This window comes from Melanotaenia boesemani, chromosome 21 (genome assembly GCF_017639745.1).
Source record: "Melanotaenia boesemani isolate fMelBoe1 chromosome 21, fMelBoe1.pri, whole genome shotgun sequence".
Lineage (NCBI taxonomy): Eukaryota > Metazoa > Chordata > Actinopteri > Atheriniformes > Melanotaeniidae > Melanotaenia > Melanotaenia boesemani.
In genome coordinates this window covers 14,239,514-14,265,279 of record NC_055702.1, presented here as the reverse complement: position 1 = coordinate 14,265,279, position 25,766 = coordinate 14,239,514, and the positions used below count along the sequence as shown (strand labels likewise).

Sequence of the window (25,766 nt, the reverse complement as noted above, 5' to 3'; positions counted from 1 at the left end):
AGCGGAGAAAGGAAGACGTTTTATATATGTCACATCTTCTGAGTCAAACATCTTCTGCAGTCAGAGTCCTGACATTTCTTCTTGGTAAAGTATCTTCTTTCCTCCTTGAAGAAATGCTGATGTAATCCAGACTGCACTGCAGACCAGACCATGACTACACATGACTAGTAGGGTACTTTGACCAGACCATACCACACAGGGTTGAACTGGAGTACCCCAAAGTGAACAGAAAAAAAACAAAACCAGAGTGAACTATGGTGGTGTGGTGGAAACCAGACCAAGGGAAAGATCCAAAAGATGACTTGTCATACCAGAAAAGACCAGTAATGTCTAGACCAGTTCTAAACAGACTCCATTAGTCCAAATCCAAGAACCAAAGGATCCTAACAGATGGTGCAGGTCTTCGACTTCCCTCCATCGCCACCCCCTCCAGCTAACAAACACACAAAAAGAAAGATGCATAAAATACACAACTATGCATCCTGCTCTCAGATTTTGCAAAGATATATATATACATATATATATTTTTTACCTTTCCTGGCCTCCTCCTCTTCTAGTCTCTTCTTCTCATCTTCAATTGCCTTCATCTTTGCATTGTACACCTCAGCCAGCTCATTCCAGTGTGCCCTGTTGTTGTTCAGACCATCAAACATGGGCTTGATCTCTTTGTGGAACCTGGAAAACTCCTAAACCCCCACAACCCCCCAAAACAGGTAAGTTCAACCAGAATAAACAACCCTATTTCCAAATGAAGCTGGGATGCTGTGTAAAATGCACAGACAGAATGCAGCGATTCAGCGATCTCAAATATCAACTTTTTATTGACCTTGGAAAAAAAACAAAAAAACTAATGTAAAAAATATTAGGTCATTTTGAGTTCGAGAGCAGCAATATGTCTAAAAATGTTAACGTTGTTTGGTATTCCTTCTCTAACATAAACATCTGGGAAGTCAATCTTTGGAAGCTAAATCCCTTGTCTGATGTAGGATTCTAGTCCAGTACCTGAACTTGTCTGCTGTATGTAGTGGTTTCAGTTTCTGGTTTAATATTAGGTTGCTAAAATATGTTAGATATGACTTGTTGACAGTTTACCATTCAATCCAAACAGTTTGGGAGCTGGGGTTGTTTAGTCTATCCATGCTGCGGGCTGCTTAGAAGAAGAGCTTTGTTATTTCTAGTCCTACAATTATAAGGTATGCCTCTTACAGGACTAGTCCAGGAACAGCAGAAACTTAAATTTTTTTTAATGTAGCTCACACGTGAGTGCTGGTCCAAATACTACCTTTACTGAGAAAAAGCTTGCTGGGGCCTGCCAGTTAAGCATAAGTCCTGTATGTTCTCAGGGGTGCAGAAATGCCTCTGTCGAGCTCATAATGAGTCTGCATGAGAAATTATTTGAACTCACTGGCCATTTTTTCATCAACATTTACAGCAGGCTTTACACACATTTATTGTTGGTGGAGGAGTGTTTAAAAGTAGCCAAATACACAATAAGAAGCAGGATGAGGGTTTTTTATTTTCAGTTTAGTTTTTGCTCATATAAAACTGTCAACATGTGCAGAGTTTTGCTTTTCTGTAAATAAAGCCCTTGAAGAATTGCACTGTTAGACTTTGAGTCTTTAAATTCCAACAAAGACCAGTGTTGCAACACAGGCTCCCTATTGCAAAATCAGCTTGTTACTTCTTTTTTTTTTCTTCTTTTTAGGGCCATAACATCTATCTTTGCATTTTCACCTTCTGAAAAGATAGAAATAGTTTATTACCTTGTACACAAATGAGCAGACAAAGTCAATGAAACCACACTGCATCTTGGGCAGCTGTTCGGAACAGTTTCTGTCCATCATGGGCTAAGAGAGAGACAGAGGAGAGATTTTCATGTGAGAAACAGGAGTAAGAAGCCCTCTGGAACCGATAAAAAAAAAAAAACAACATTATGAAAACAGTTTGGTGGTGGGGGCACTTGGAGGGGTGCAGCTCTTACAATTGGTTGCTGGTCCAAAACACTTCTCTCCAAATCACCCTGTTCCCAGAATTCAGCAGCGACCATCAGAGCCACCTAAAGCGAACAGACACACCGGGAAAGAAAGCATGATACAGGAAAATAAGAGACGCGAGAGGAAGGTAGTCAGTCTTTTGTCAATTCTCTCCAAAAGTACACCATTTACATGTCTATGAGAATTCATGTCAGCAGAGCAGGATCTCTTTTACCACTTATCTTCTAGAAAGCTTTAGCTTAAAAGTAACAACAGGCACAATAATAACAGAAGGCTACTTGAAAACAGAGTGCCTCCCCCCTGTACATTACTTAACAAGTCAAAGACCAGTCTTGTTGAACTGGACATATTTTATAAGCTTAATAAATGGATAACAGGCAGATTTAAATAGATGACAGCCATCCAGTTTTAAGCAGGTTGCTTTAGCTAAAGTAAATAATTATTTCTTGCAGAGCTCACTGAGGGCTTTTTTTCTGTTTTTTGCAGTGTTCATCTCAAGGCCACTCACCTTGCTTTGTACCTCCCATGGCTTGGTGATGGCTGACAAGTCACAGCCTGTCATCATCATGGCCCTGGAGGTGAGAGACAGACAGTCAGGCGAAAGAAGATGACACTCCGCTAGTTATGCTGACAACTTTCACCGTCCTGCTGTGTCAGAAATCTTCTCATAGAGTCAGCTGGAAAGGCTTTTCTTGGCAGCTGGTGTTTCTACTCAAATCAGTTACGTACATGATAATTTCCTTCCTGATGGGGTTGTTGGAAATGTAAGCAGTGGCCTCCTTTTCATCTGCCATCGGCTCTGTGGCATTCACAATGTTTTGGAACATGGTTCTCTTTCTGCATAAAGGCAATGAGATGACTGATTGAGTGCCAACAAATACAAATTTCATTAAAACTCAACAAAAAGACACAGAAAGAAAAGCATTCATGGGATACAATGAAGCCTTTCAGGGACAAGTCCTTCATGCTTTTTCCAATATATTTATCTATTCCTAAAAAATAATATAAAAGATTATGTAATTTGACCTCAAATAAGCAGCCTTTTTGTGATGTCCCTGCTTCTTTAATCCCAGAAGTGCATCTACTAATTCAGTGATATGATGTGATGACAGCGGTGAACAACATGGGCAATTTTACCAAGAAAGTGAAAGACTCTGCTTTTTAGTCATGATGCAGCTTTGAAGTCAGGCGTTCATGTCCCTTTTTGATTTTTATTAGGCAAAATCATAATTATTTATTCTTTTATTCATTCATTTATTCATTACAGAGAACCTACTTGAAGTAAAGGGCCAGATCTGTAGCAATGATGCAGACATCAAACAAGTGCTGCACAGTCTCAAACTGACGCTTCTGGAGGTTACAGAAGATGTTCAAGGTCTGAAAGAGATGACAAAGCCCAGGCAAAATAAGTTAGCTTTTCATACCAGGCACTATTTAAATAGGAGTTGTTTTTACATTTATATGTGGACCATTAAATGAGTCATACCTCATCTCCCATGAGCGTCTTGCTGAACTCCAAATGGTGCCTCTCCATGATGGAAGAGCCATGAAGTTTGGCCAGAGGAGCTGCACTCCTACAGAGGAAAACATAACAGTTTGAGTAAGATAAATAGTTTTTTTTTAGATGTGTACAAGCCATCCAAATATTAAGAGAAAGTGTTTTGACTTGCTTTGTCTGGTAAAGGTTGTTAGTCCCTCTGTGGTCAATATCGTGGCAGAAAGCTGCAGCCACCATGGCGAAGGCATCTAGATCAGAGTAGTACTTCCTCAGCTTTCCTGTCTGTAGCAAAGGAAATAGATAAATTATGACTTTAACTCATGTTTAAACATCAACAAAAGTGTATATTTAATTAAAAAAAAAAACAGTGTTACCTGCAGCAGACAGAACATGGTGTGGCCTACATTGAAACCATGCCTCCAGTTGTGATAGGTAATAGAACGGTAACCCTTCCTCACAGTGTACATCCACTTGGTCAGCGTCTGACAGGGACATGGTGGATTATTCGAAGAAAAACATCAAAGGCAGTGTGACAAGGATGGAAACTGCTTCTTCATTTGCTTCTACAGCCATGCTACAGAGCACTAAGCAATTTGTTGGTATAAAGCACAACTTGCATCAGGGATCACAGCCGAAGCGGTTTGCCTGCTATACTAAAGCTTCCACTTCTTTCTTCAGTTAAAAGGGAAATATAAAAAAAAAAACATCAGCAAAAAATGAATTTTAAAAAGCCCTGGTAAAATCTTGGATAAAAGGGGCTGGAAATAATGACATCAGTTCCTAGATTTATATCCGAGAACATCCCTAGCTAAAAAACACCTTAAACATCTTGTGAGAGCTGAGTCATTAAAAGTGATACCTTAGGCCACTCACCTCTGCAGGAACTTTAAACTTTTCAACAACTCCAAGCTCAAAGAACATGCGAATGCCAGCTTTGATGAGGCCATGCTCACTAACAGGGAAGTCACTGAAGCCGAATGAGTACAGAGTCTCTCCATCAACATTGTCTGCAGGGGGGCAGTTTGCTCTCTGTACAAAAACATACAACCCAGATCAGACGGAGGGCATCCTGGAATCACGTTTTACTTAAAAAATACATGACTGATTTTTTTTCCTGGTGTGGTCTCTATGCTGAGGTTTACATACCAGTAGTTTGTACATCTCTTTCTGGTCACAGTCTTCCGGATCTGCGTCAAACTTCTCCTTGGTATTCTGGTTATAAAAGAGAGAGCAGTCATTTAAAATGACATTTCCATTCTGTCCACCATGCTGTGGTCATATAGAGCAATTTATAGCACAGATATCCTTATGCCATGTATTCAGAGACTTCAAACAAGTGCTCCTACGGTAACCTTGTAAATTTCAGTCATCTTATTAAATGCTACTTGCCAAGTAAATATATAATCCTTCAGACCTTCCATTATTTCTCTAAAGCTGCTAATGGACAATGCCTTTCAAAACGTTATTCACAGTGTGTTAGCTGAAATTGCTTTAATTGCCTTTTGAGCAAATGTGGAGAGATCAAAGGTGTGCTTATGGAGGAAAAATGTGGAAAAAAGTTATGCTGATACTGACCAGAATGGTCTGCAGCTCATCTTTGGTACATTTCGTTTGGTACATGAGCATCTCCTGGGCAATGTCTTTCCTCCACTCCATGCGATTCAGCTTGTCATAGGTATCACAGTTCAGCACTGACCACCCCAGGAACTGTGTCAGGGCCTGGCACAAGCAGAATGAAAGTAAGAATAAGAGAAAGATACAACTCATACAAGAAACTATTCTATTGGGGAAAATTTTGGGAAAGAGTAAGGCTACACTCAGGCAGACAGCAACACATGACATGCTGCTCGACAGGAGACTAACCTCAGTGATCTGTTCATCATGTTCATCGAACGGTTTGCCATCTTTCCGGTTGAAAAAAGTTGCGATGCCCACAATTTCTTCCTTCTTGTTGACAATCGGCAGTGACAAGACATTTTTGATAACAAACCCTGTATCATCCACAGCTTCTTTCTGTAAAGCAAAGAGGACTGTGTCAAACCAATACCGTGTTTTCTAATGCGATCCTCAAGAAAGCACCAACACTGATGATGTGTGCTCCATGTGGCCAAGCACACCTGGAAAGTGAAGTAATCATCTGCAGCCACGTTCATCATGTTGCAGATCTGCAGGCAGAACATAGAAAGATCAGATCAGTTCATGAGGCAAACATTTCATTTACTTTTTAAGCATAAATTGATATTCTATTTTCCCTGTTGTGTACACCTATTGATCATGTGTGACATAAGTCAGCAAGTGTAGAAAGCCTTTGTTTGAATCATTTTATAATTTTAGTAATTCTGAGGACTTACAAAACCGTTCTCTGCGACATAGGTTGGCAGTCCGCTAACCAGAGCCCAGTGATCTGCAGGTGGACCACTGGAAAAAAGTGTGAAAGAAACAGAGCAATGTGAGGTAGGAATTTAAAGGATGTTAAACTCTGCTGACTCACTTGGTTCATGTTTGACTTTGATTTAAAAAAAAACAACTCAAAACTGCATTCTGAAAAGTCCTGTTCTGACTTTGTGTGCATTTGTAGTAATGTTGCTCACGGTATAACTTTGATTTCTTCTTTGCCCTCCAGGAGGTAGTCAATGATCTTGTAGAAGATTACTTCCTGTGTAAAAAAGCAGAGGCCTTATAGAAATCATTGATCAGTTGCAATCTGATTAACAAAATGGTCAAAGAAAGTCAGATTTAAAGTGACACGTGGGAAAAAAAAAGACTTTCTCACCCTGCCGTCAGGTGTTTTTGGTCCTTTATAGGGTTCCACATCTCCAAGTTTCACAGGCCACTCATCATAAAATTCCTGAGGGTTGAAACAACAAAAATACACAGAAAAAGTTTGTGTCAGGTTTTTTGTGTTTGTAGCCATGAAGAAATTATATCCAAAGCTAAATCTATTTTTCAGAACAAACCTTCTCTTTGGTCATGTCCAACAGACCCACTGAGTAACGCTCGCATTGTAGATAGGTCCTTACAGTATAGAGAGCTTTGTGGAACTGTCTCTCAATGTCTGTCAACTCCTCAAACACTTTGCTGGCTGACCAGAGGAGCACCTAGAGCCAAGGAAACCACTATGAAGGCAGGGAATGCATACAACAAGGCTATTTGGTGTAAGCACCTAGTAGAGGCCTGGAAATCATCAGGGCCTACTGATGGAAGGGACTTTATGGCATGTCCACTCCCCTGTCCAACTCTGTCATTCACTTTCTTAATTTTATGTAATAAATAGTAGCGGTTGGGTTTACCTGACTCCTTCTAGACTCCACATTGTGCATATACATTGTGTAATGCTGCAGGGCGATGACTTGGGCAAAGGTCATGTACTTGTGGAAGAGCTATAGACCAAAACAGATTAGAGGTTTTTAAACACAGCAGTAGATTTAAGACGCATGAGGACATTTATCAGCACAACAGAATTTAGATACATTTCCTCAAGCAAAGATGTGGGTTTGGGAACTGCACAGGGATAATATAGCAGGGGCTCCAAGTATTCACACATATAATGACACCTAGATTTAACAGTTCAAATACACATTTTGCTTATATTAAAGGGCCTACACTGATTTACAAAAATATCCAATATATCCATGGGTCTTTAAAAGGTGATAAAATTCCACAACTGTTGATATTATTATACCCTTTGATGCTTAAGTGAACAATTACGTGTCTTCTTGAATACTGAAATTGAAATCTGCAACATTGTCACCCAACATAAATAACACTGCAGATATTTTATAGCATCTAAGCAGCTAAATTCACTACTACCCCTCTCCTTGGATCTCTTAACAATCAAACTTGAGTTGTGTGTAAAAACATCATTTCCATCTAACTCATTTTATTCTTGATGGGACTGTGCCTCAGTTTGTGTTTATGACTTCAGAGGCAACAGTGAATGTGCTCTGATACACTGTAAAGATAACATATTTCTAGTTAAAGTATTTTGCCTTCTTTCAGGTTGAATGCTCAAAGCCAGACGGGTCTGATTGGCTCCCTCTGACATAATAAGAGTGTTTTACGCCTTACTGGTGGGATGTAATCACAGTGATGATCTCTATTCAGTCGAACATTTCAAAAGACTGAGTAGAAGATTTTTAAACTAGCAGCAAAGCAGGAAAGCATGTAGCATGTAGAATTCCCACAAAATACTATGTGTGTTTGACTTTAGCAGAAAGAGGGTTTGTTAATAATCCTGCATCTCTGATGGTCAATCTGCTTAATACCAGCAATGTGTACAAAACAAACCAGTGATGTGCTCCATAGACACAACTGATAAGCATTAATGTTCTTTACGAGTTGAGGTGTCTATTCTTACCTCCTCATCCTCTGCAGTGAATGTATCAGCTCCTATTTTGTTAAGTGCCATGACAACACCAATACACTCCTTTTCAGCCACCAGAGGGTAAGTAAGCATGCACTTGGTCTTGTATCCAGTCTGTTTGTCCACAAAGTCACTGAACTTTGAATTCTGGATCAAAAGACAATGAATAAAACTTGTACTTATTCCAAAACCAAAATAGAAATATCCCCCAAAACCAACAACACCACACTTTCACTTTCAGTAGCAATTTTACTTTCATTAGCTCAATATTCTTTTTATGTGTGTTAATGAATTATCTTAATTAAACTAAATTCAACCTGTGTGAGAGATATCAATATAAACATGAAATATAATTTAAATATATGCCAAACTACATTGGAAGGACAAATAATAGCACTACTCTATGTGTATAAGTTGCACATGTCATTAACATATTTTCAAATAGTATATCTTTATCAAGTGATGTGGCTCTATTTAATTTATTTAGCACAATATAAAAATTTACTTTGCACATTTTAAAATAAACCAGCGTATAAAAACTTAGTGTATGAGCCAGTCTGAGCCAATGAAGCAGCATGCTGCGTTCACGTGCCCTTTTTCCCTTTTTGTCAAGTTTAAAGAAAAGGCGGGTAGGCTACTTCTAACTTTCTCACCTTTGAGACATCCGGAACATTTTGTGGCTTTTTGGTGCTCGCTGTGTGACCGACAACACCCATTTCGATAGGGTAAACAATTTCTCCCTGCGGGTTGATCAGGTTCGTCTCATATTTGGATGTTGGAGTCACGTCAAAGAGACAAGTGGCGAGCTCGGGTATTCCGTTTCTTGAGCGGCACTGATAGAAGCTGACCCTATCTGCCTGAAGGATCAGAGCGACTCTCTGCAGCACTTTGTGTAGACTCTTCTCCATTTCTCCCGGTTTCTGCAACTCCTGGACCAATTCAAAGATGATAGCGGCCTCTTGCACAGAGTTAACATCCTTGAAGGAAGCGGTGTCTTTGATGTCAAGTGTAGTAGAGAAAGCGGCGGTCAGGGCTTCCGCGCGCACCTTCTTATCAAAGTATTCTTTGGCGAACTGCGGGTTGTTTTCCAGGTATTTCTCAACGCTATCCTTATCTGCCATTTTGAACTCGAATTGTGTCCTCTCTGTATGTTTTTTCTTACCAAAGCATCACCTGCAGGGAAATATTAAGATGGAGATGTGAGCTGTGTTCTGGCCTTCAGGGTTGGATGGATCAGCAGCGTCCCTTTGAACGGGTGTGCATTCTCCTCTACAGACACATCCCGTGTCCACCCACAGAAAGAAGAGGGCAGAGTGCGGCTTAGAGGCTGAAAGGATAAAAGTGACCGCTAATTAATGTGACGTCATGACATTAAAACCCCTTCTTTAAGCGTCCTTAACCCGCAAATCCCAAACGCTGATGATTGTGCATGAGGCAGTCCGATCCAACAGGGGGAAAGTTAAATGTTGACAGATTAGATGTGTGGTGGCACACTTGGGCTACATGATGGCAGGAAGTTATCAGCAAAATATTGATATGATGGAGGGGTAAAGAGAGCGACATAGTGGGGAAAGACTAAAGCCTTAAATGTACTTCAGTTGAAATGGTTATAATTCAGGTCCACCTTCAGAAAGGTCCAACCACTGGGTCTCTGCATGGGATCTGTTCTCCTGAGGCTTAAGTTACAGCGTGGGCGGATTATAGGCAAACAGGCACATACTTGTAAAAGGCCTCCATGTCCTCCTATATCCTGTAGAAGCAAGCCGCCTATACAGGAGGACACATAAATCAACTACAAATGACATGGACAGGCATGCTTCCAGTCCCATGGAGGCTTTTGTATGCCCTAACAGTCATTTCAAGATTTTCTTTTTTCCAGTGGATTCCTTTTTTCTTCTTCTTTTGGTCCCTATTTGTGTTGCACATTTCTTTATTTTTGTTCTTGTTTCCCATCTTTTAACTTTAAAATAAAAATTTGCTTTGCACATTTTAAACTAAACCACTGTATAAAAACGTGGTGTATGAGCCAGTCTGAGCATAAATGCTTTACATTATTTTTGTTATTTTGTCACTGATTTTAGCTGGTTTGATACAGTCTTTGAAGCTGTTTTTAATTGTATCCAGCTCCAGTCTCTCTCTCTCATTTTTTTTATCTGGCCTTGTGATAGACTGGCGACCTGTCCAGGGTGCATCTTGCCTCTCCCCCCCATAGCTGAGGCTCCAGCCCACCGTGAAAAATAGAAACAGAATAGAAAATGGAGGGATGGGTGGCAGTTTTATATATCCATTTGTAATAATTTTAAATTTTTTTTTTTAGCTTCTTCAGTTAATAAGTTGTTTTCTATGGCATTGATTATAAACAGCAATTACTTCCGGCATGTTTTCAGAGTAATTTCTACTCACTTTAAGCTTTTCAACTGTTATTTCCTGGCAGAGGGTGAGCCCTTGACAGTAAATAGCTTGCAATTTTCAAGCCAACAGTCTATTACAGCTCCCGGCTGATATCCTTTATTTAAAGAATTTTGGCAATCAAGAGACAGGATCTTCCCTGGCCTCAAATAACTTCCTCACCAAAACAACACTGGCTATTGCCCAAATTACATCATCATTGTTGTCACTGTGAAGGATGTACCTAAATTCTGTCATTTAGCAGCAATGATCACTTTTAGAACTATAATGGCAGCCTAAATGCTCCCTATGTAGAAGCAGCCCACTTGTACATTAATGGAATCATCACAGCTTTTTCTTGGAATTCTTGGGACTGGAAACTAGCCAGGTATTGCTTTGTGGGTATTTGAGGACAAGGCCCTAAGCGTATATGGGTGGCCATTATTAACCTGGATGCGCTGTCTGGTTAGGTGTTGGCAGATGGGCGAAACAAGGACTTCCCTTATAGATTTTGCTGCAAGGACTTAGACAAGCTTATAAAGCAAGAACTGTAAAAGGTGTGTGTGTGTTGTTGAAATGTAAAAGCCCATTTCTCAGTGTATCTTCTAGTTTTTAGTGTACAAAAGAGGACAAAGAGACAAGGCAAAATCAACTGATATGATATAACAATACTGTTTTGTTTTTTATCTGAATGGAATAGGTTATTTTCAGGAGGTAATAACAATTGTATTCATTTATTTAAGGTCAAATGTAGCTTTAAGTTTTAGTTGAGAGAGCTGCATTTAGCCATGAGGCATTTTATTCAATCCCCAGTTTAATAGGGGATCTTGAATAACTCAAGTGTCACACTCCATCAAGAACAAGAAACGGTCTCTTGCTGCCAACAAACTGCCCGAAATTGTAAATGTACACGCAAACCTGGCAGGGAAACATCAGAATTTCTTTAGCCTGTTTTCAAGATTGTGAAACGTTTCACTGCCTCTGGCTAAATTCCAATGTCTGTTATTTATGCTTAGGAGTGAAAGTACTGTTCTTCTTTTTTTTTTTTTTACTGGACAAGATTTTGGTTATGCAAGCTGCAGATGTTTGGCTCTGTTATGCTTTTTTATCCCCCAGAAGACTTGTTATATGATCCCATTGCAAAATAACAGCATCAATATATAAAGAGTCTGCCATAGAAGATTTAAGTCAGATGAAAAACAGATCCAAATTGGAGAGCAGAAAAGGTATTTCTTGTATCTTGCTCATACTGGTAAACATTAACCTCTGCAAACCCCAAACATCGGGTTAAAACAGGTTAGAAGATGAAAACAAGCTGTTTGACTGTAGACCTGGAACAATGGAACATCTTAAAATGGGAAATACTGAGGTTCTCAAATAAATGACATTACATCAGTAGAAGGTGGACTCTGCCCTTGTTTTATGCAAATACCTCTGAGGGATAAAACAGCACTGATGCAATCATACTGGTGATTACAGGAGATATTCACATCTGCTGTGACATTTCTTAGATAAATTAAGGAGAAAGTGCTGTAACAGTTAAGTTTTCACTAAAACTGGGGGCCCATTCCATACACACGAATTATTTTGCGTATTTATGTGTAGTTTTGTGTCATCACTGCCTAAGAAAACCACTCTGAAGTTCTCGAAACTTCCTCTTGGCTTTGCTTGTGGCTCCTTAGGACTAAGAAACTCAGCAGTAACAGTTAAACCCATTCACAGGAAGATACAAAGCAGTGGTCAACTAATCTTTGCAGAACACACAAATCAATTGGACTGGAACCAGCAGTTATGTAAAGGATGCAGGGCAGGCTAACCGTGTGGAGAGCACAGGGGAGGTCCAGGTCCCCCAAAGTTATTATGCAATACTAGCCAGCTGTATATAAGGCCAGACCCACCCTGTACAGTGAGGATCTCTGTAGGCAGACTCTTTCTTGTAACAAGGTATGCACTGACAGTGGATTGGATAGGGTTCTCTCATTTAAATTTTGAACATTTAAAGTAACTTACTTTTCTTTTTTCCAAAATTCTTTCTTTCTTTCTTTATTTTTTCTCACACATCAGCTACTAAAAGAGATTTTTCATGGACTTTGATCAGACTTCGCTTTACTTGAGGACGTTAATGGAAATTATTTGAAAATGTGACGAATTGTCTTCTCCCTTTGTTTGTCCTGTTATTCTTTCTTTTCTAAAACTGCCTGTACCAAATGTTTTTCTTTCCCTCTACCCTTCCTTTCTTCCTGAGGTAGAATGCTGCGGTACGTTGTAGTCCTCTGTTTTCTGGCCTTGTCCTGGGCACAGGACTGTCAGGTTGACAATATCCAGGTCAAGCAGGACTTTGATAAAACCAGGGTGAGTTGGCAATGTTAAGACATCTTTTTTTTTTTATCCTGTTATGAGTTTAATGGCTAGTAATAGATTATTTTTGCTCAAAGTACTTTAAGTTGTATTTTTTAGATTGTGGGTCTCAAATATATTAGTAAGATAAAGTAGCCTTCTTTTTATATATATATATATATATATATATATATATATATATATATATATATATATATATATATATATTATACGGTCATGTTAATTAAGACCACCATGATTTTTTTTTTAACCATAGTATGCGGGAATTTGGTATGCTGTTGGAAAGAAGGACCCAGAGGGTTTGTTCTTACTTGACAACGTCGTGGCCCAGTTTCTTGTGGAGGAGAATGGCGTAATGACCGCCACTGCTAAGGGCAGAGTGATCATCCTCAAGTAGGTGTCTTTTGGTCTTGTGGAGGCTTTGAAAGAGACCCACACCTATAACACATAATATGCTGGTCAGTTACTTGTCTTTCATCTTTTAAAATGTCTTTCTTTTGCTCTTAGCAACTGGGAAATGTGTGCCCACATGTTTGCCACATTTGAGGACACCGATAACCCTGCCAAGTTTAGGATGAAGTACTGGGGAGCAGCTTCATACCTGCAGACTGGAAGTAAGCAGAACTTTTATACGGTCATGTTAATTAAGAGCACCGTGATGATGTTTGTGTAAAATTTGGCTGACAAATTGTCTTTTCCCTATAAATTCTCATCCTGTAATTTGTTTGACCAAAAAGAAAAAGGCCAACTGCTGAATAACATACTCCTCAACTGGATGTCTTTTTTCCCCAGGACTGTAAATGAAACCAAGATGATTAAAGAGAGAAGGTTGGTCACTAACTTCTCTCACTCTTCTTGCTTTCAGATGATGAACACTGGGTTATTGACACTGATTACGACAACTATGCCATCCACTACTCCTGCAGAATAAAAGACGCTGATGGCACTTGCTTAGACAGCTACTCCTTCGTCTTCTCACGTCATTCGGCTGGCCTGAGGCCAGAAGACCAAGCCATCATCACCCAGAAAAAGACGGACCTTTGTCTGTTAGGCAAGTACAGACGTGTTGCGCACAATGGTGAGTTAACTTCCACGCTGTCCTTTATTGATCCAGGATTATTTGTCAAATCTGTGTCACTCAGCAGGGTGAAAGGGCTAGTGATTGTGATTGCTGTCTAGCTTCAGTGCTAAAATCCTATTTTTTACTGGATGTTACACACAGACTCTTATCTCCTTTAACACAATGCATTATCAGTGAATGTGACTGCATTTTATTTTCAGTAAGCACAAATGTTCCTCTACTTTGTATTGCAGGTTTCTGCGAGAACAACGGAGCCGCTGAGCCACAGTAATACTTGAAGTTTGCAGCCCAAAGACTGTATTCCCCTCTGCTGGTCTGAGACTGAATCCCACCTTTTCCTAAACTCTGCTGCCTCTTTGTGTCTTAGGAGAAAAAAAAGTAGATTACTTCTGATTAAAAATCAAACAAAGTCTGAAATTATTAGCAGTCACATTAACATATTAGACTGTTGTTGACCATCACTGTAAAAAAATCCCTATAAGTCTGCATCTGCTACTTGTTTTGGTTTGGATGATGTCATGAATCTAAACTTTTAGCTCAGAATTCTAACTGTGTTGGACAAACCAAACAAAACAAAAACATATCCAACATTATTGCCTTTGCTTCTATACTGAACATGTAGTATCTTGTAGTACATATTGTTGATAAACCTTAATATTATACACCTTTGGTATTACATATAGGCATACAGTAGTAGTTCTATCGTTTCTTAATTATGTGATGTATACGTCTTGATTCAGATTTTGAAATAAAACATTTAAACCATGCAGGCTCAGTTCGTGACAATTTTTTTAAATTATCAGCATTCCTCACAACCTCAGACATAAAAAAAAATGACTCTAAAATCAAAATAATGTGTGAAGATGTCCTCTACCAGTTCAGCAGCAGGTCCTACAGATGTCTAATCTAGATAAACAGTTTACCGCAACACCTGATCTAAGTATGTTGGGTTAACATTTCACTTGCACAGCTCCAACTGGTCTGTAGCTGATTGATTTATAACATTTGGTGAGTTTAGTGATTTTACATAAATATGCTGAGTTTTTTTACTCTACTGCCATCAAACTGTCAACACAACTACAGGGTTAATTTTAGCTTCTGATACTGTTTTGAGCGCCAAAGATTAAAAACATCTAAATATCTGCTGATTTCATTTTATGGTCATCTACATTTTTGGTGTAGCACCACTATCCCACTGAAACTTTAATTTGCCTGTTACATTACTTAATACCAGCTAAACTACGTTCCCATCCGCCTCTGCCTCAATGTGTGTGTGTGTGTGTAGGCCTAATTAGCAAATGATCCCATTCCAACTAAGAAGATAAACACACATTAGACCTGCTGAACAGCAGCATGTTAGTATGCTGACATTAGCGCAAAGCTCCACTCAGAAAAACAATTAGCCTTGAAATACAGTGATATGACAAAGTAAACAAAACGTGTTGTGTCGGAAGGAGATTCACGTCTTTATTGCACGTTTTGTACAATACACACCACAGCAAAACAACTTTGAAACACATGATTGGAATAAAACAAAGAAAACTTTAAACATAATAAAAAAAAATCCCCTGATGGTACTTTGGTTAAATACACACAATCCAAGGTAAAATGGTAAATGAAAAAGGTGAGATGTACAGCAGGTCCAGTCTGTCTTAAGTCTAACTAGTCACATTGCCAAGACTACAGGAATAAAGACACCTTAACTCCTTTCTCCTACGAAGAAGACCTCAGGTAATCCCTGCTGTAAATAGTTTAGTACAAGGAATTAACTCATGCAATCTCATTCCAGCCTTACAGGGCTGCAGGCTCAAAAAGTCAAGGTGGAGATGGATGGGAATAATACACAAGACTACCTGCCACATGGGATTGGTTAAGCTCTCAACTGTTGCATGTTCGAAGTCTGGTTAAGTTCAACAAATAAAACTAAACGATCTTAGTCATGGTCACAGTCACATGGTTCAGCAAAGTTTATCCAACTGTGTGCAACATGGTAGACAGAAACACCGACACACTACAGACATACTGTAATAGACAACAGTAAGTTGAACGCTGTCAAACAGGAGTGCCTTTTAATGTAACAAAGCAGAGAGTTCAAGCACAGAAATATTAACCCTATTTGGTCACATCACTATAACGAAAAACATCATTTATCACTGCTGCTTTTTCTACAGAAAAATGCATGTGAGGAAAAAAAAATATAATATTATCAAAGGTGAGGTTATGGAAATTAGAAGTTTAGATACAGTGTGTTTACAGGAGTTCTAATGAATGGAACAAAAACGATAGAGGTTTGTAAACTTTCATATTAAATAAAATAAAGTATTTCCCATGATTATACTAATAAAAATGCCACCATGCATGCAGCATTGTACACAAATAGATAATTTACTAAAAAGGGAAAAAAAGGGGGAGTAGCTCATTTAAAAACTCAAGAATAAATATTTTGATCTAATGCACACAAACTATACACACAGTGCAGTAAGAGCTTCACAAACTGTAAAATGACGCAGATCTGGTGATGCTTTAACAGTAAAAATAGCCGGAGGCAGCGATGTACATAATGATGCTTTTCACAAATTTTAAAAACAGTTACAAAAGCAGGAGAACCTGCAGTTTTAAGAGTGCCTCAATTCCCTTTAACCTAAAAAAAAAATATGACGCAATGTTAATCGTTTTCTTTGTTTGAGGCTTATTTTGGAGCGAGGACAAAAAGCAGACATCTAGGTTGGGAATCTGATTAGTGCTAGCTCAGGCCAGGCAGTAGTCAATGTGGGCCAGGAGCTCCCTGTGGCGACTGGTTGGATAAGGAGCGTGACACTTTGGACACTCCAAGAAACTTTCATCCAAGAGGTTGATGACTTTAGACGGGGATGTGGGGCCGTGATGGTCATCAATATTAAGGCGCTCAAACTCAAACCTATTGTACGAGCTAGGCTCTGAAAAGCGTGCACTTGGTTGCTTCTGCAATACAAAAGATGACAATGAATTCTATTAGTTTTGGTGCAAAAGAACAAACTCAAAGCATTTCAAGCATTTGCATTTAACACTGAAGTTTTGACAGCAACCATTTTATGACAAAACAAAAGCCATTGTCTGCTTATTTACTCTAACCTATAACATAGTGAAGCAAAGCACTTACCGCAGACTCCAGTTTAGCAATCTGGTCGCGGGCTTTGCGCAGCTCCTTCAGCACCTTGTGTAGTTGCAGCTGCATGCTCTGACGATCGATTTTTTCATTCTCAAAGTCTTTGGCAGACAGCTGGATCTTAGGAGAGGGCGTATTTTGGATAGCAACACTTTTAAAAACTAACAATCATTAACAAGAATTGCCACAATTGTGAGTTAGATATGAAAATCGAATGTAACCTGTTGTTCCAGTGCTGCAATCCTCCTCTGCTCTTCATTCTGGCTAAGAAGAGACTTCTGCAGCATATTCACCTGTGAAGGCAAGAAAATGTCATTTCAAGAGTCCTTTTAAAGAGTAAAACACAAGTGCACTTCTCAGTTCTTTCCAGCTCTAATAAACATGGAATTATTTTTTATTAATATAATCTATGGCACTCTTGCATTTTTTCAGTCCAATATAATCATTGATTATTGAGGCATTTCCATTTGCAGACTTCTGTTTATGCATGACGAGTAAAATACTTTCAAAGCATATTAGTGAAAAGAAGCTAAATGCAAACAGATGATGGGAATGTTACCTGCAACAAAAGCTCAGCAGATCTCTTCCTCTCCTCCTCCAATCTGGTGTTCACGTTCTCCAGTTCTGCTTTTATTCTGTCTGTCTGCTCAGACGACGCTTTTCTTTCTTCATTCGCTACATGTCTGTATGTTTATATAATTCACAAGGTTATGGTCTCTGTCTATAATACTAAATAGAAATACGAAACCACACAAGTTTCTTTGCACAAGTCAGATTTATAGATAAAATAAGACTGTTGATCTGACAGTCACAAGTTCAGACTTCTTTTACCTGTTGCCAACTCGCTCTGCCTGTAGCTGCATCTTGGCCTCGTCCAGGTCCTTGCTCTTCTCTTCGTACTTCCTCAGAAAGGCTGACAACTCGCGGCACTTGTCCTCGTATTTCCTCTTCATCACTAACATCTCCTCTTGGACTCTGGCGACCTGCTCCTTCTGACACTGCAGCCCAGCCTGAGCTTTCAAGGTCTGTACAGCCGATGAAAACAAATTGCAAAACTGTTTATACTTTCTGTCTACTCAGTTCTTCAATCGAGCTCTGCAGATCAATTATAAAGATGTCTGAATCCAAGGACTGTGGGTATTCAGCAGCATACTGATTCAGCACTGAATCAGTCTTTTGAACAGAGAGAATGCCAATGAATTGGTTCACATTTTCAGAGCGAGACGAAGGACAAGGTTTCCCACTAATGTATGCATCACAAGCCACAACATGCACAATATAACAATCATTACAACACATTAAATAAGAGGAATTCTAACAAATGCAAGAGAATGAAGTCAAAATTAGTAAAAACTAATTCCAGAGTCTTTTTTTTTATCATTTACCTGTTCTCTCTGCACATTCAGCTCCAGCTGGGCTTTGGCAGTAAGATCTTTTTGGCTCTCCAGGTCTTTCTGCACTCCTGACAGCAGCTGGTCATAGTGGCTTTTCACTTCAGACTCTTTTCCAGGATCTGGAGAGCTGGTTGGAACTGAGATAAGAAGCATCATTAATCAAGTTAAAGCAAAAACATTGGATTTAAGAAAAAAAAAACCTTTTAGCTGCTCAGCATTATCTTTGTAGAAAATGTAAGAAAGGTTCTGGCTGTAGGTCAGGAAATAAGAGTGGTCATCTTTCACTCATAATGTTGCTGGTTCAAATCCCAACTTCCCTCCTTTATTTATGCTAAAAAATATCCTTAGGAAAGATAATGAACCTCATTTTGCCTCAGCATGTTCCTCGTTGCTAAGTAGCTTTGGAAAAAAGCATCTTTTAAATGAATGCTATTATCTTTTCAATAATTAATGGTTTGGCAAAAAATATTTCAATCAAATTGCATATCTTTGACCAACTTCCCCCTTCTTACATTTCATGCTCTAGGCAAACAGAGTGAAGTTTATTTAATTTCTTTTTCCTTCAACTGGAAGATTTTTTATACTGTCAATGAAGCCCTCATATTGACAATATAAGAAATCCTCAGGGCGCATTCTTACCCCCTGAACCGGCTTCTGCTTTGGTTTGCTGCTGCTTTGCCTGAGCCAGCTGCTGCTCCAGATCCCGTGTACGGGCAACAATGGACTGGACATAGGCCTCTCTCTGCTGGTCATAGACCAGCCATTGCTGGTTCTTTTCAAGAGCCTGGTGGTGAGATGCAAAGTTTCTATAATACCCCGGTGTCTTCTGTATCTAAATGATACATACAGTACCTACAGTGTATATTAGGGCAACTATTATATACATATATATAAATAAAAATATGAGTCTAAAGGAATGTATAATATACCAACCGTTCTTCGTCAAACTGCAGAAGAGGGAAATGTAAGCATTTAAAAATGAACTGACATTCAAGTGCTATTTTATTAGTTTAACGTGTGATCTGAGCTCTATGGGTATTTATTGCATGCACTTTTGTGTAGTAATAACATGTTAAAGGTGTTATTAAGTACTACAGACCACTGAAAGCGTCAGAACCTGAGGAGGAGATAGGTGGATTAGGAATCATGGGTCACTCCATGCCACTAAAATTATCGGTTTGAACAGAGGTAAAAATAATAAAAGAAAAAATGAGCGGCTGCAGTGTCTGTTTCATTTTGACCAAAGCATGTCACAGACATTTCTTTTTATCTTCAATAAATCATGTCAGATGTGAAAAAAGGGACCCAAGGAAAAAATAAATAAATAAAAGTAGGGAAAATTCTGTCTCATATCTTTCAGTTTCACAGTAATTGTACACAACAGTATTCTGTAGTAGTAACATTACATTCACAAAAAAAAAAAAAAAAACACTTTAGTTGGACTCACATCTCTCAGTTGATCTTGCACTAATGCAAAGTCTGCAGCAGGTGCCTCTCCTTTCTGAAGAGAAGATTTGAAAAGATACAAGATAAGTACTGGTCACTTGTATCTGATCCCACTTTTACATTATCTTAAACTTTCAGTTACAAAGGCTTCAGAGTAAAAAGATCCTGAACTTCTTTTGGATCTGAGTGTTTAAATGAACCAGTCGCCACAGTGTGCATCTCATGGCATCTCTGTCTTCTTGTTAATATGCATACACTTGGAAGAAAAATGCAACTTTTGACATTATTCATAAACAAAAAGAGTCAGTAATGGACTCTTTCAATTCAAGGTACTTTGTGTTTTTGTCGTTGTGCGTTTCTGTTGCTCATTTTTTATTTAAAAAAATCTCAACAACCACACACAACTGCAGGTCTGCCACAGGCTCAGAGTCACACACAGACCTGCTACTTTTAAATATTCAGACTTATTTTGAAAAATGCAAGACAAACACACTGGACCGAGCGATCAATCTACGCAGTGCTTTGTCTCGACTAAGGCCACAAACCCTGGATACAGTTCAACAGCATTTATGCCAAGAGGACCATTGTTTAGTTTATAGTTCTGCCACCCTGAGGTCTGCATGTCTAAATCTATGGAATTGCATAGGTACAAACAACCCATGTCTACTACTTCAGTTAGGAGGAGACAGGTAGAAACAGGGTTTCTTTACAGTAAACATTTCAGCGAGGAGGTTTACTTTGTGAAGTCAGTTACCATAGTAACAGACTCAGGGAAAGTGTTATCTCTCATTCTGCAACAGAAAATCCTGAGTTTCCCTCAGCTCAGGGTTGCCATACTTAAAATTTCAACATAACCTGCTTTATTGAACCAGCCCTTGCATTGCATGCCACCTGAAGTGTCCACCAAACTCAAATTTATTAGAAATACTGTTCACATACTGTAGCTCTCTGTCACTGTAGAAGGTGTGTCTTAAAGAGTCTGGAACAACGACTTAAGAAATATCTGCTGATATCTGAGAGATAGAATCATTGTAATGTAGCCCCTAATGTTATTCACTCCATATCTACAATAAATAAATAAATTAATTACAGCTGTAATTTACTCAAACTCCCCTTTCTTAAGCTCTAGCTTCCAATGATGAAGTGATATATCCACAATAAGAGCAGAGCAGCTAAAAAGATTTTCATAAACACACTAAGAGGCCTGGTGTTTTAATTAGATTAATAATTAAAAACAGCAAGAATTTTAGAAAACCTATAATGAGGAAGCAAAATGTAAACAACAGTTCATGTAACTTCAGATTCACAAAAGGCTCTTATGCAGATTATTTTGATGAAGATGGGAATTATACTATACATATCACACACAGAACGATATTTTATCTAATTAATAATGACATGTGGAAAAAAGGACATTAAAAAAAAAAGCACATTCTCATAGTATTTTTGCTTTTTACTTATGTATTACTGGGAATTTAAGTCTAATTAGAACAGATTGATTAAGCCTCAAAAAGGAAGGTGATGTCAGCTGTTTAAGAAAACAGATTAAACACTGCCACCTGGTGGGCAAAGAAAAACCTGCAAATGCACCATCACACAAACATATGATACATCAGTCACTAAAATGACTTTTCCAACAAAACATAAAAGTTATAATAAAAGTGCTGAAATGACTCTAATAAAAATCTACATTAAAAGCAGCACAGACCACAAACCCATCACACCAATCATGATTTAAGTGCTTGCTGCTTTAAACCATTTTTCTCTGATGTGAGGAGACAAATGATTTCTAAAACAGAATTTTACTGTCAAAATTATTGCAGTTTAGAAGAGGAGTGCTTATATAAAGAGAAATATTTGTAAGAGGATGTAAGAATGGGAAGCAGAGCTCAGAAAACCAGATTTAATCTTGTTCTAACAAAGGGGAGGGGGAGGTGGGCACTGTGTTAGACATGGGATATGACAACTCAACTCCTCATTGTTTTTTTAAAGAAAGAAAAAAAAAGGAAAGAGGGGCTTCTGAGGTTTGACCTCCATCTGTCTTCCTTCCCCACATTTGGAAAGAAAATTACTCATGATATCACTAGGTTATTCAAATATAATTAAAAGGCAGACTAACCATGATACATTTTTAATCACCAGCAGAAGGGTGTAGCCAGACACTTTTTAAAACCAGCTGTATCATTAGAGTTGTACTGCTTTCCAATAATGCCACAGATCATGCAGAAGAAGGGACTTTTCTTTGTTCAACCAGACTAATTATAACGTCTTGACAGGTGCAAAGGCTGTAAGGTCAACCTACCACCACCTGCATTTCCAGGGACTGGCATCGAGCAGAAACAGCGGCCAGCTTGTTTTTCAGATTCTCCGTCTCCTGTGACAAGTTCTGGAACAACGCATCTCTCTGCTCTACGTCTTTCCTCCGTTGCTCCAGCTGGGCCTGCAGTGATGCTACCACCTGAAATGCACAACAAAATGTTAACCATTTTTTTTTGTTTGTTTTTTGTTGTCTTTGTTTAAGCAGAGGCAATTGGCTAAGAAAATTTGTTTCATGTCTTCCACACAATTATCCTCATCACATAATTGACATTACATGGCTGGAAGTCTGGTGGCATTGCCCACTTAGCACCTCTGCTGATGAAACTTAATGAGGAGGAGGGAAGCGTGATTAATGTCTGGGCAAAGCAAAATGCTGATATTCGATGTGCCAGCATGTCATCTGTGAGTTTGGCCCGCTGCCGTTCTGACTAGACTAAATTAGAGAGCTATTTCTGCAACAATAGATGAGAGATTACACAAGGAAAAGCAACAGCCGCAAATAGCATGAATTTTTACACCAGTGTCAAACAGTAGCAAGTCATGAATGCTAATATGTACACACACCCACTACTGACAAACAGTTTAGAAATGTCAAGTGAACGGCACATAACACCATGTGTTAGGATGCAGTTTCTGCTGGTTGTCTAAACTTTGCTTTGCTGAGCTGCTGTCAAAATGGAACAGAAGCCATTTCCCTCCAACTGTTTGTGGCAGCTCATTGCAATTCTAGTATGATCCCCCCCCCCTCTCTGACAGTTGTCTGCTGCCAGCAACACACACGCCACCAACACAATGCCAAGAGTGCAACAAATTCTCACAAGTTGAAATCTACTCGAAGAAACTGCTGTGGGTGTCTCTTCACTCTGAGCTGGATGTGCCCTTGTTTACAGGAGACTTCGTGATGGATAGCTGACCATGTATGTAATTTTTCACCATATATTTCTGCAGAGAGGTGTCACTGTACATACCTCTCCTCCTTTAGCTGACAGCTGCTGTCTCAGAGTTTCCAGTTCCTGCTCTTTAACCAACAACTGCTGATTGTTCCTCTCTCGCAGCGTCTCTAGGGAAAGGATTCTCTAAAAACCAAACAAAATACACATGAAAACAGTCATAAGAGACTGCAATTCCCTGATGTCGCAGGAAACACATTGTTTACCTCCAGCAGCTTGCTTTTGTCTGAATCAGGGTGTTTGATGTGTCGCTTGGCCAGTTCATCAATCTTTCTCCTCAGGTGAGCATTCTCCTTCCTGACTCTCTCCAGCTCCACCTCAGCCTTGGAGCTGCTGGATTTGAAACCCAATTTGGAGACAATGGTCTCTTTGGCGCCTTTAGACGTCATGAGTTGCTTTGTTGGTACTGAAAATGTAAAATGGAGTGGTCTACGGAGACAGGTAATTTCAAAGAGTGACAGGTTTTTTATTTGGTTTACCAGGGGGTAATATGGTAAATTTGAATGAATTAATATGACAAAATGAAAACAACCGTGACAGAAGTGAAAATAAACGTGGGCCTTTTTGTTAACGCAAAGATTTCAAAATATTGTCTCCGAGCTATTTTAACTCCACTTAGAAAATCTGCCAGTGTATTACGACGCTAATACTTTCAGCTCAGATAGACAAACATCTACGGAAAATCTGTGTTTTGGGCCGTGTCTAAAAACAGTACATTTAGGTCACCGCACGTGTCGTCAATGGACTGGATACGATTACAAATAGAGTTATTACCAAACTAGCAAAAAACATCACACCCAAAATCTAACCACAACCATTTATTTCCCCACGCCTTGACAAAAAAAAAAAACCACCCCTAGCATTCCCCACTCTTAAGGATAAAAAATTATTATTATTTTTTTAAATACAACATAAAGTGCTTATTCAATAAAAAGAAAATGAGATAGCTTAGTTACTGGCCTAACACAATTTTCTATTACCTCTGTTCATAAACTGCCTAACATAAACTAATACAGTAAAAATACTCTTATGTACGTGCTATTTAAGTTGAAGTACAAACACGTTTACTGGCACAGATAAACACAAAATATATAACACTCACAGTTGAAGAAAATTGAAGATAGCCACAGAAATTAGTCTGTTTGCGTCGAGACCGTTGTTTGACCAGCACTTTCATTTCCTGAAGTTTGAATTGCAGCGCGTTGACGTCATATGCGTGATGTCTGCGGAGTGCGTTTATGTATATAACCCGGGGTGTACCGATTTCAAAACTATTTAGCAGACCAACTTAGAGAATATGTCAATTCCCCAAATCGGGCACAGATCATATTTAAAACGTCTTAAATTAATATGTTGAACTAATAATTCTATACACACGGTTGGTCTTAAAATGGAATCAACAGGAAGGTTACTGTGTTTTCTTGTGGTCATGCCATTAATACAGTGGGCTGTGCACGACATAGGATTAAGCGAATCCATCTAGCGTAGATGAATAACCCACCAAAACTGGCTGGTCTTGTTTGGCAGGGACTGGCAACATTTTACAGCCATTCCTACAAAACCCTAAAAAAAACAAAACAACAACAACAAAAAAGAAAAAAAAAAAACCAAAAAAAAAAACTATGAAACAATTTCAAAGTAAATGTGTATAAACTGACAGCTGTTTCTTTTTTTTTTTTTTTACAGATCGACCAGTCACTGACTTGTGCTCATAATAGCAGTGTTTACAGTTTGTTTAACCCTTTAAGTACTGTAATTATGGCAGTCCGCCTAGTCCTTTTAGTCTTTTTTTTTCAATAAAAGTGTCAGAAAATAGTATTTTAGTGAAATACTTTGCACTTTTTTTGAGGACAAATGTACCTTTAAAAATATATCAAGTATTTGTCATTCTAATGTATTCTTAATGCTTATAACAGTGTCTAAATACAAAAAAGTAAAAAAACGGATTTGAAATATCACCAGGTTTTGCTTTATGAACAATTCAAATGTATAGGAACAAAAAATCCAATATTACAGAAATGAAATTTAACCTATTTTACAACATCACAAAAAGTTTTGTTTGCCTGCAGCTTTCAGTTTTCATATTTGAGGCTTTTATATTTGTAAATTTTCAGGCGTTTTTTAGCAGCCATGGTAGATGGTGAAGCAGTTCCTGTCTAGCTGAAGACAGAGGCCAACTTTGCACTCCAAACACATCCAGGGTGTACATCTTTTGCACAGAGTGCATTGTTTCCTCCCTTGGCTTGCCTTCTGACTTCTGCTTGTGTCCTCCCTGGTGTTAGTGGGGACAGGAAAATGGCCTTGAGTCGGCGGTTTAGGAGGACCAGACATTCCAAGCAGCTTTGCACAGAGCTCCTCCTGAAAAGCCTGGCGCGTCATCGGCTTCTGCTGCTGCCTCTTGCTGAGCTCTTTGTGCACAATGAAGCTGTTGGTGACAGCTATGTCCAGAAGGTGCTGAAACACTGTCATGGGCCATCTTTTTGTTTTCCTGTGCACCGTGTTTGTCCCCAGCATCTGGTCAGAGGTGTCCACTCCCCCCATGTACTTGTTATATTCACCCACAGCTGTGGGTCTTGGGATAGGGACCCTATGACTATGCCCATCAGCAGTCTTCTGCCACCGCAGGACAGTCTCACCAGTGTAAACTGGATGAAGAGTGGAGATGATGGAGACTTCCCTGGTATCCATCCACTTTATGAACAGCAGGTCACCATCCCTGATCCACCTGATGGAGCCTCTCTCAGATCTTTTGTCCAGGCTATTCTCCAGAGTTTTTGGGACTCCAGCTCTGCCCTTCCTGTAGGTTCCACATGCCCCAAACCCCTGCTGG

The 25,766-nt window shown here is 39.1% G+C and overlaps 2 protein-coding genes across 3 annotated transcripts; one reads left to right on the top strand and one right to left on the bottom strand.

Annotated features, from left to right (window-relative positions):
* Positions 1 to 331: 331 nt before the first annotated feature.
* On the bottom strand, positions 332 to 24,119 carry pde6c (phosphodiesterase 6C, cGMP-specific, cone, alpha prime). 2 transcript variants are annotated; one of them, XM_041973973.1, is made up of 31 exons: positions 24,039 to 24,119; positions 23,143 to 23,365; positions 22,955 to 23,062; positions 21,970 to 22,125; positions 19,669 to 19,722; positions 18,861 to 19,005; positions 18,213 to 18,358; positions 17,659 to 17,852; positions 17,387 to 17,510; positions 17,049 to 17,120; positions 7,850 to 8,002; positions 6,783 to 6,872; positions 6,450 to 6,590; positions 6,266 to 6,340; positions 6,084 to 6,148; positions 5,844 to 5,910; positions 5,610 to 5,657; positions 5,356 to 5,505; positions 5,068 to 5,211; positions 4,639 to 4,704; positions 4,366 to 4,521; positions 3,867 to 3,974; positions 3,665 to 3,774; positions 3,481 to 3,568; positions 3,271 to 3,371; positions 2,724 to 2,831; positions 2,503 to 2,566; positions 1,982 to 2,056; positions 1,764 to 1,847; positions 533 to 686; positions 369 to 433 (listed from the first exon to the last, which is right to left on the bottom strand). In XM_041973973.1, exons 2-31 carry the CDS (start codon positions 23,323 to 23,325, stop codon positions 384 to 386), a joined length of 3,279 nt encoding a protein of 1,092 aa, XP_041829907.1. In that variant the 5' UTR covers positions 23,326 to 23,365; positions 24,039 to 24,119; the 3' UTR covers positions 369 to 383. The 2 variants fall into 2 exon arrangements, with proteins under 2 accessions (XP_041829906.1, XP_041829907.1); XM_041973972.1 differs by lacking the exons at positions 17,049 to 17,120; positions 17,387 to 17,510; positions 17,659 to 17,852; ... (5 more) ...; positions 23,143 to 23,365; positions 24,039 to 24,119 and adding an exon at positions 8,509 to 8,976 and having other exon boundaries at positions 332 to 433; positions 3,481 to 3,774.
* On the top strand, positions 12,092 to 14,449 carry rbp4 (retinol binding protein 4, plasma). The gene is made up of 6 exons (XM_041973974.1): positions 12,092 to 12,187; positions 12,493 to 12,595; positions 12,858 to 12,994; positions 13,109 to 13,215; positions 13,467 to 13,679; positions 13,916 to 14,449. Exons 2-6 carry the CDS (start codon positions 12,494 to 12,496, stop codon positions 13,951 to 13,953), a joined length of 597 nt encoding a protein of 198 aa, XP_041829908.1. The 5' UTR covers positions 12,092 to 12,187; position 12,493; the 3' UTR covers positions 13,954 to 14,449.
* Positions 24,120 to 25,766: the final 1,647 nt, after the last annotated feature.

What these genes read in the sequence shown, in the direction of transcription:
- rbp4 (XM_041973974.1), top strand. Translation starts at nt 12,494, where the DNA reads ATGCTGCGGTACGTTGTAGTCCTCTGTTTTCTGGCCTTGTCCTGGGCA. An exon ending in AGGACTTTGATAAAACCAGG is followed by an intron (nt 12,596 to 12,857) that starts GTGAGTTGGCAA and finishes TTTTAACCATAG; the next exon opens with TATGCGGGAATTTGGTATGC. An exon ending in GGCAGAGTGATCATCCTCAA is followed by an intron (nt 12,995 to 13,108) that starts GTAGGTGTCTTT and finishes TTTTGCTCTTAG; the next exon opens with CAACTGGGAAATGTGTGCCC.
- pde6c (XM_041973973.1), bottom strand. Translation starts at nt 23,325, where the DNA reads ATGACGTCTAAAGGCGCCAAAGAGACCATTGTCTCCAAATTGGGTTTC. An exon ending in TGGACATGACCAAAGAGAAG is followed by an intron (nt 6,341 to 6,449) that starts GTTTGTTCTGAA and finishes TTCAACCCTCAG; the next exon opens with GAATTTTATGATGAGTGGCC. An exon ending in AGAGGAGGAGGCCAGGAAAG is followed by an intron (nt 434 to 532) that starts GTAAAAAATATA and finishes TGTGTTTGTTAG; the next exon opens with CTGGAGGGGGTGGCGATGGA.